Source organism: Penaeus chinensis, chromosome 27 (assembly GCF_019202785.1).
Source record: "Penaeus chinensis breed Huanghai No. 1 chromosome 27, ASM1920278v2, whole genome shotgun sequence".
Lineage (NCBI taxonomy): Eukaryota > Metazoa > Arthropoda > Malacostraca > Decapoda > Penaeidae > Penaeus > Penaeus chinensis.
This window is the reverse complement of record NC_061845.1, coordinates 31,087,835-31,097,834: the sequence shown is the minus strand read 5'-3', so window position 1 is coordinate 31,097,834 and position 10,000 is coordinate 31,087,835. Positions and strand designations below refer to the sequence as shown.

At 43.5% G+C, this 10,000-nt stretch overlaps 1 protein-coding gene across 1 annotated transcript in view; it reads left to right on the top strand.

The window, feature by feature from the left end:
- The window catches only part of LOC125039580 (neurotrophin 1-like), a 24,553-nt gene that overhangs the window by 3,458 nt on the left and 11,095 nt on the right, over window positions 1-10,000 (top strand). Inside the window, exons 2-3 of the mRNA XM_047633693.1 lie at window positions 662-800; window positions 7,774-7,887. Of these exons, the coding sequence (XP_047489649.1) occupies window positions 662-800; window positions 7,774-7,887 (253 nt within the window). The remainder of the gene's footprint in view (window positions 1-661; window positions 801-7,773; window positions 7,888-10,000) is intronic.

The window sequence follows — 10,000 nt, the reverse complement described above, 5'->3', positions numbered from 1 at the left end:
ACACACACACACAGACACATACCCCCCTCCCAGCCCCACACGTCTTGGCGAGCCGAGGAGCACGACAGCATCCGGGAAGCCCTTGAGATATATGATCTTCCCTCCGTCAGGCAACTCCTTCAGCCGCGTTAGGGTCCTTATTGAGCTCTGCCGGCGATGAAGACCGTATGTACGTTTTATTGCAAGCTTTACGTACGTTGCTTTTCAAAGGGACGAATTCGCGGTCGTGGATGTATGGATGCCGAGACTTGGATGCCGTCGGGAGGCTGCGGGAGGGCGGAGTGCTTGGCTGGGATGGGCGTCTGTCTGTCTGTGTGAATGTATATGTGTATGTGGTGTACATGTATACGTATATGTATGTTTATGCAAGCACACACACGTATACACTGCTGTGTGTTCGCACAAGCAGCGCTAAATTTGCCTTTGCCAAACTCCCTGAATGAAAAGCTGTGCTTATATACTACGTCTGTGGAAGTATGTACACACACACACACACACACACACACACACACACACACACACACACACACACACACACACACACACACACACACACACACACACGGACGCACACACACACACACACACACACACACATTCACACAAATCTGTTTTGATATCCCACTTACCGCCTTTAACACATGTATTCTTCGGTTTTCAGCTGCCTGTGTATGTCGTCGTGTTGGCGTGGGCGTGCGCGACCTCGGCTGACCCCCGCGCTGATCCTGTGGCCAACCGCAACCCGCAGCCCACCAAGGTCGTCCTGGGTCAGTCAACCCCTGAGGAAGACACCAAGACAGGTCAGTCGAGTGGGAATAAAGCGTCCTCTCTCTCTATTCTTCGACATCTTGAAACAATCTTATTTCTTTTAAATCTTCCTCTCTTACTATCACGACAGAATAAATATAGAAATAAATCAGAGATCCCTTAGCAAGCCAGTGTAGAGGTGCGTGTCACTCCCAACGGCACGAAAACGTTTTCGAAAACGTTGCAGGCCAGCAGCTGCGGTGAGCGAGCCCGAAGCTAAACCCGGTCGAGCAAAGTCAGTGCCGTTTGACGCAGAGCTCTCTCCCCCCCCCCCCCACCAGGCCACACAGGCGGTGTTGCATGATAATTCCTCAACGGTATTCTGCATTGAACATCAGCCATTCCGAACAGGAGCAGCTAACACGTTTGGCTGTGTTCAGAGGAAACGTTTTATGGATAGAGAGATAGAGAGATAGAGAGATAGAGAGATAGAGAGATAGAGAGATAGAGAGATAGAGAGATAGAGAGATAGAGAGATAGAGAGATAGAGAGATAGAGAGATAGAGAGATAGAGAGATAGAGAGATAGAGAGATAGAGAGATAGAGAGATAGAGAGATAGAGAGATAGAGAGATAGAGAGATAGAGAGATAGAGAGATAGAGAGATAGAGAGATAGAGAGATAGAGAGATAGAGAGATAGAGAGATAGAGAGATAGAGAGATAGAGAGATAGAGAGATAGAGAGATAGAGAGATAGAGAGATAGAGAGATAGAGAGATAGAGAGATAGAGAGATAGAGAGATAGAGAGATAGAGAGATAGAGAGATAGAGAGATAGAGAGATAGAGAGATAGAGAGATAGAGAGATAGAGAGATAGAGAGATAGAGAGATAGAGAGATAGAGAGATAGAGAGATAGAGAGATAGAGAGATAGAGAGATAGAGAGATAGAGAGATAGAGAGATAGAGAGATAGAGAGATAGAGAGATAGAGAGATAGAGAGATAGAGAGATAGAGAGATAGAGAGATAGAGAGATAGAGAGATAGAGAGATAGAGAGATAGAGAGATAGAGAGATAGAGAGATAGAGAGATAGAGAGATAGAGAGATAGAGAGATAGAGAGATAGAGAGATAGAGAGATAGAGAGATAGAGAGATAGAGAGATAGAGAGATAGAGAGATAGAGAGATAGAGAGATAGAGAGATAGAGAGATAGAGAGATAGAGAGATAGAGAGATAGAGAGATAGAGAGATAGAGAGATAGAGAGATAGAGAGATAGAGAGATAGAGAGATAGAGAGATAGAGAGATAGAGAGATAGAGAGATAGAGAGAGAGAGAGAGAGAGAGAGAGAGAGAGAGAGAGAGAGAGTGAAAGAGAGATAGAGAGATAGAGAGATAGAGAGATAGAGAGATAGAGAGATAGAGAGATAGAGAGATAGAGAGATAGAGAGATAGAGAGATAGAGAGATAGAGAGATAGAGAGATAGAGAGATAGAGAGATAGAGAGATAGAGAGATAGAGAGATAGAGAGATAGAGAGATAGAGAGATAGAGAGATAGAGAGATAGAGAGATAGAGAGATAGAGAGATAGAGAGATAGAGAGATAGAGAGATAGAGAGATAGAGAGATAGAGAGATAGAGAGATAGAGAGATAGAGAGATAGAGAGATAGAGAGATAGAGAGATAGAGAGATAGAGAGATAGAGAGATAGAGAGATAGAGAGATAGAGAGATAGAGAGATAGAGAGATAGAGAGATAGAGAGATAGAGAGATAGAGAGATAGAGAGATAGAGAGATAGAGAGATAGAGAGATAGAGAGATAGAGAGATAGAGAGATAGAGAGATAGAGAGATAGAGAGATAGAGAGATAGAGAGATAGAGAGATAGAGAGATAGAGAGATAGAGAGATAGAGAGATAGAGAGATAGAGAGATAGAGAGATAGAGAGATAGAGAGATAGAGAGATAGAGAGATAGAGAGATAGAGAGATAGAGAGATAGAGAGATAGAGAGATAGAGAGATAGAGAGATAGAGAGATAGAGAGATAGAGAGATAGAGAGATAGAGAGATAGAGAGATAGAGAGATAGAGAGATAGAGAGATAGAGAGATAGAGAGATAGAGAGATAGAGAGATAGAGAGATAGAGAGATAGAGAGATAGAGAGATAGAGAGATAGAGAGATAGAGAGATAGAGAGATAGAGAGATAGAGAGATAGAGAGATAGAGAGATAGAGAGATAGAGAGATAGAGAGATAGAGAGATAGAGAGATAGAGAGATAGAGAGATAGAGAGATAGAGAGATAGAGAGATAGAGAGATAGAGAGATAGAGAGATAGAGAGATAGAGAGATAGAGAGATAGAGAGATAGAGAGATAGAGAGATAGAGAGATAGAGAGATAGAGAGATAGAGAGATAGAGAGATAGAGAGATAGAGAGATAGAGAGATAGAGAGATAGAGAGATAGAGAGATAGAGAGATAGAGAGATAGAGAGATAGAGAGATAGAGAGATAGAGAGATAGAGAGATAGAGAGATAGAGAGATAGAGAGATAGAGAGATAGAGAGATAGAGAGATAGAGAGATAGAGAGATAGAGAGATAGAGAGATAGAGAGATAGAGAGATAGAGAGATAGAGAGATAGAGAGATAGAGAGATAGAGAGATAGAGAGATAGAGAGATAGAGAGATAGAGAGATAGAGAGATAGAGAGATAGAGAGATAGAGAGATAGAGAGATAGAGAGATAGAGAGATAGAGAGATAGAGAGATAGAGAGATAGAGAGATAGAGAGATAGAGAGATAGAGAGATAGAGAGAGAGAGAGAGAGAGAGAGAGAGAGAGAGAGAGAGAGAGAGAGAGAGAGAGAGAGAGAGAGAGAGAGAGAGAGAGAGAGAGAGAAAGAGAGATAGAGAGATAGAGAGATAGAGAGATAGAGAGATAGAGAGATAGAGAGATAGATAGATAGAGAGAGAGAGAGAGAGAGAGAGAGAGAGAGAGAGAGAGAGAGAGAGAGAGAGTGAAAGAGAGATAGAGAGATAGAGAGAGAGAGAGAGAGTTAATTATAAGGCCATAATAAGTACTTCTTAAGACCCTACTACAATATATCAAGTAATTAGGGTAGAGCCTTTGACATCCCACATTTTTTTCCTCTTTTTTTTTTTTGAAACTCCCCCCCCCCCCCCCTCTGTCACGGAAGTGGAATTTACGCCCCTGAACTTAAAATTAAGGGAAAGAGAGGGGAGGGAGGGAGGAGGGGGGGAGGCCAGGGGAGGGAAGAACAAAGGTGGGGGGGGGGGGTAGGGGAAGCTCCTTCTCTCTCTCTTTTTCCCTCACGCTCTGTCTGTCTGTCTTTCTTCCTGTCTCTGCCTGTCTGTCTGTATGCATCTCTCCTTTTTTTATATTTCTCTCTCTCTCTCTCAGCCTCTTACTCTCTCCATTCACAGACACACACATCTATCTCCCCGCCTGCCTATCTATCTATATACCTTCCAGCCCCTCTATCTATCTACCTACTTACCTATCCATCCACATACGCAAGATGAGACAATGGCGCTGGATCACAGAACCAAAAACGGAAAGAAAGAAAGAAAATTCTCTTCCATCATTCCCTCTCACCACAAGGCATAATATTTCCCCTTTCTCGTTCAAGAGGAAATATTTCCCACGCGATCCAACGCTTCACAGCTCATGGCACCTCCTCTCTCCCTCTCTCTTTCTCCTCTTTCTCTCTCTCTCTCTCTCTCTCTCTCTCTCTCTCTTTCTCCTTCTCTCTCTCTCTCTCTCTCTCTCTCTCTTTCTCCTTCTTTCTCTCTTTCTCTCTTTCTCCTTCGCTCTCTCTCTTTCTCCTTCTCTCTCTCTTTCTCTGTTTCTCCTTCTCTCTCTCTGTCTCTCTCTCTGTTTCTCTCTTTCTCTCTCTTTCTCCTTCGCTCTCTCTCTCTTTCTCTCTCTCTCTCTCTCCCTCTCTCTCTCTTTCTCTTGGGGTTTAAAACGTTGACGCTCGAATATCCAGTGTGTCCAGCTGGAAAAACGAATTGGCAACTCGTCCTCCGAATTCTGGAGTACTTCGATTCTTTAAAAAATGTGGATCAGCTGATAGTTGTATCTATATGTGTTTTAATGTTTAGGAAGTATATATTTTATTTATTTGTCATTGTTTGTTTTTATTGAAATTGGTTGTCCCTAATACTGCTATCATTTTTTTTCTAACGTCTTTTTAAATCGTAATACCCCAGAATCTAGGGTGAGTTGCCAAGTTGTCTTTTCCCTGAGTATATAAAGCGCGTCGTGAGCCCAAAATTCATTCCACGTGACGAGGAGTGGCAAGCGTTACGTGTCCCCGGGCGGAGCTTCGTCGGGGGAGGGAGTGGATGGGGGAGGCTAGGGTAGTAGGGGAGAGGTTGGGATAGCGGGGGTTGAGAAGGGGGGTTGACGCGACCTCTTCGCTGACGAATTTTGACTTTGTGGGACTTGTGTTTGGTCTCTTCATTTCTGATTCCTGTTTTCTGTTTTTGGTTTTGATATTTTTTTCTTGCTTTTGCTGTGTGTATTCATACTACAAATCTGTATTTATGTTGTATATACCAATACCGTACGTATCTATATATATTTAGGTCTTTGTATATTCACATTGTAATATATGTGTACAGACGCACAAACACACCCACACACCTGTGCACCATCACAATACTGAAAGCTTATTTAATTCAGTCACTACTTGTGTTTTATTTTTATGCCTTAAAAGATCTGTTTTCCCCTACGTGTTATTAATACTTTTTTTTTTTTCTAACGCACAAGGAGATCTGAGACTTGAAACTTTTGATCACAGACTCCTCTAAAGAAAACCAAGACGAAAAAGAGAGAAATACCCTTCGATACCAGTTAAAAAGACACATTACATTGTCATTATAACCCTCAAGATATCTACACCTGATTTGACTGAAAGTAATCTACAGTATTGCAAACGACACACGAACTACAGCAGCTGAAGGTCTCCATTATGCACACAAACAAACAAACAAACAAAAAAAGAAAGAAATCCACACTTACCTCTTACATACTTATATTTAGACGACAATCACAATCACAATGGACAATTATTTACCTAAACTTCGAATACCTTTCATATAACCAAGTCATCCTTCCTTGATAATGTATCTGCAATCTCAAAATTTAACATGCACACATAACAAAATATAACAACAACAACAATAAAACAAAAACGGAGCACCGTTGCATGACACCCATTGAGTACAGGTCCCAGGCGCCGGGAAGTTCTTCCTTGAACCAAAACGTCATGCAATCCTCATCCCCCCCCCCCCTTGCCATTTGCACAGAGCGAGCTGCACTTCTGAGGTCCAGCAAGATCCTTCCCTTCTTCACCACCGACCCGTACCTTAAGCGTAAGTCAGGGTTTCACGGGGTTTCACGAGGGAAGCCACAACGAAAGTAAGTGCTTCTTCACCGACATGGCCTATGAATTGGATTTTTCATGTGTTTCTGTAGGATTTTGTTCTCTTGTTCACTTCTTTTTTTCCAAGCGTGGACAGACTTTCCTTCTTTGTAAATAACTCTTTACACGAACAGCTCACGTGAGGACGGACACACACACACACACACACACACACACACACACACACACACACACACACACACACACACACACACACACACACACACACACACCTGCATATATGTGTATCTTTTCAAATTACATCGTACATATTTTCTAGACAAAAATATGCTGGTAATTAATGTCTTTCATAAAACAAACAAACATAACAGTAACACAATTTACTCTCGTGTAACAATTCACTACGTCGTCCCGCACAATTACATTTCCGGTTTACAAATATAAATTCACCTGATGGATGTTTAATATTTCTTGAGATTATGGGCTTAGATGACACATTGTCTCGCAGCGCAATTCGTACAAGGGAACAGTGTATGTTATTTTGTAATTACTTCGTGTTAATTAGAAGGCAGATGTTATTTTCTACTTAATTTAAGCAACAGATAATTTTAGTGGATTTAGTGAGACAGTCCTTCCAGCCAGGTAAGGGAGCAAACTCTTGGTAAAAGGTAAATGAGGCGGCGGAAGGAAGAGTAAGAAAACACACGAATATAACGAAGGCCTTTTCGCTATACGATGCTCGGAAGATGCAAGGTAGCGAAGGGGATTTCGGCATATTCGTTTATTTTCCTGTTCTTCCCTTCGTTATTGTGTTTACAGTTTGTTCATCGTGAATCTCGCATCACTAGATGCATTCTCTCGAGATGTGGCTCTGAACCGTTTTTTGAAGCACCGAACGAACCCCTAAAACATGAGAAAAAAAAACACCTTTTTATGCATAGCAAAATGAATCATAAATGTCTAAAGAATCATATAGCAAGCACAGAATGATAATGCTAAAAAGTCAGGTTGAGGACCACTGATCTAGAGCAAACGCGAGTGAAGTATTCAGTTATACTAGAAATGGTGTAATTCTGGCACCACTCGGTGAGTACTGATGAATAAGTTTTCTATTCAAAAAATATATTTTCCAGACAGTCCCTCCTGTATTTGAAGAAAGTGGTAAGTGTTTCATATTGAGGGCATTTTGACTCCTATGATGTTCCGAAAACCATCGCCTGGTTTGGCTGGGCAGCGCGGGTCGCTCTGAATAGCCTAACGTCGCGGAGAATTAAAAACCATTCTCTATCGATTTAGATTCTCTTTCGCGTACGAAGGCCTATGATTCTATTCCAGTTTAATATCAAAATTAACCTTATGGTAACTTTTTGTGATTTAATAGGACTATCAGTTACTCATCCAGTCAAACGTTAACCAGCAAAAATAAACATGTAACAGTGACGTTTTTTTGTGAATGAACGTTATCTACGGTAAATACAGTGAAAAAAGGTTAATCTAACCTTCAGTTACTCAAACACACGTTAACAACCAAACCAATCATTGTAACTTTTTTGTGAATTTTGTGAAAAAAATCAGTTATCTCATCCAATCAGTCATTTTTTTCTTTACGACATTTTCCCCCAGCCCATCTGACTGTACCCGGACCTGTAGGAGTTTCCCTTGGAGTGGGCGTGCCTGTCCCCCCCTTCCCAGTCGAGGTGCACGTGACCTCCCCCACCCGCCCTTTCGGTCTGCCAGGTACGGAGGGAGAGAGCGAGGGAGAGTGAGAGGGAGAGGGAAAGAGGGAGAGAGGGAGAATGAGAGGAGAAAGAGAGGAGAAGGAGACATATGGGAGGAATATGAGAGGGAGAGAGCGAGGGAGAGTGAGAGGGAGAAGGAAAGAGGGAGAGAGGGAGAATGAGAGGAGAAAGAGAGGAGAAGGAGACATATGGGAGAAAAATGAGAGGGAGAATGAGAGGAAGAGGGAAAAAGGGAGAGAGGGAGAATGAGAGGAGAAAGGGAGGAGAAGGAGAAAGAGAGGGAAAATGGGAGGAGAAAGAGAAATTGAGGAGGGAAATTGAGAATGAGAGGAGAGAGGAGGAAGGAAGAAAGATAGCTGGATGGTGGGTGAGAAGGAGAATGAGAGAATGAGAAACAGAGGAGAGAGGATGTGAGGAAGAGAAGGAGAAATAGAAACAGGAGAGAGAGAGAGAGAGAGAGAGAGAGAGAGAGAGAGAGAGAGAGAGAGAGAGAGAGAGGAGAGAGGGAGAGGGAGAGGGAGAGAGAGAGAGGGAGAGAGAGAAAGAGGGAGAGGGAGAGAGAGAAAGAGAGAAAGAGAGAGAGAGAGAGAGAGAGAGAGAGAGAGAGAGAGAGAGAGAGAGAGATAGAGAGAGAGAGAGAGAGAGAGAGAGAGAGAGAGAGAGAGAGAGATAGAGAGAGAGAGAGAGAGGGAGAGAGAGAGAGAGAAAGAGAGAGAGAGAGAGAGAGAGAGAGAGAGAGAGAGAGAGAGAGAGAGAGAGAGAGAGAGAGAGAGAGAGAGAGATAGGGAGAGAGAGAGATAGGGAGAGGGAGAGAGAGAGAGAGAGAGAGAGAGAGAGAGAGAGAGAGAGAGAGAGAGAGAGAGAGAGAGAGAGAGAGAGAGAGAGAGAGATAGGGGAGAGGGAGAGAGAGAGAGAGAGGGAGAGATAGATAGATAGATAGATAGAGAGAGAGAGAGAGAGAGAGAGAGAGAGAGAGGGAGAGAGAGAGAGAGAGAGAGAGAGAGAGAGAGAGAGAGAGAGAGAGAGAGAGAGAGAGAGAGAGAAAGAGAGGGAGAGAAAGGGAGAGAGAAAGAGAAAGAAAGAAAGAGAGAGAAAAAAAAACAGAAAAACCAGCCAGACAGACAGACAGAGAGAAAGCAAGAAAACTAACTCCCAGAGACGGATTTAACGACAATCTCATTTTATCTAAAATTTCCCCCTCATGATCCTTTAAAAAGAAACTCGTACACACAACAGCGAGAGCCCACGAGGCGTCAAACAATAGAGAGATCTGTGAGGCAGGCGATCCCCGGTGAGGATAATGGAGCCCGGCTAACAGTGTCACTTTTGTCTCGTCTTGGAGCATCTTGAAAGACGCTCGTCCTTCTGTATTATTCAGGTCATCATTATAAAATGGAGGTTTCCGTGCAGGCGGAGGCCATTGTAGCGAAACCCTCTCACAGCGCCCCCCGCTTGCTCGAGTCGGATTCCTCGCAACCCTTTTCTCTTCTCCTATTCCTCGTCTCTCCTCTTTCCTCGTCTCTCCTCTTTCCTCGTCTCTTCTCTTTCCTTGTCTCTTTCCTCGTCTCTTCTCTTTCCTTGTCTCTTCCCTCGTCTCTCCTCTTCCCTCGTCTCTCTTCTTTCCTCGTCTCTTTCCTCGTCTCTCCTCTTTCCTTGTCTCTTTCCTCGTCTCTCCTCTTCCCTCGTCTCTCCTCTTCCCTCGTCTCTCTTCTTTCCTCGTCTCTTTCCTCGTCTCTCCTCTTCCCTCGTCTCTCCTCTTTCCTCGTCTCTTTCCTCGTCTCTCCTCTTTCTTTAGGTTTTCTCATGATTCTTCCTCTTCTCTTCCTCCTCCTTCCTCCCGATCACCTTCTTCCTCTTTCTTCGCATCCTTCTCCTTCTTCCTCGTTTATCACAATCCTCCTCCTCTCTTTCCTCATCCTTCCTCTCTTCTTCCCCCTTCCTCACGGATCTCATTCTCTTCCTTCTCTTCATCCTCCTTCCTGCTCCCCTGTCCTCGTTTTCCCTCATAATCCTCCCCAAGTAGCCCCCCCTTCCCCTCACCCCTCACATCCCCTTCTCGTCTTTTTCCTCTCAACCTCTTCCCTTTCTCTCTTCATTCCTCCTTCTCCCTC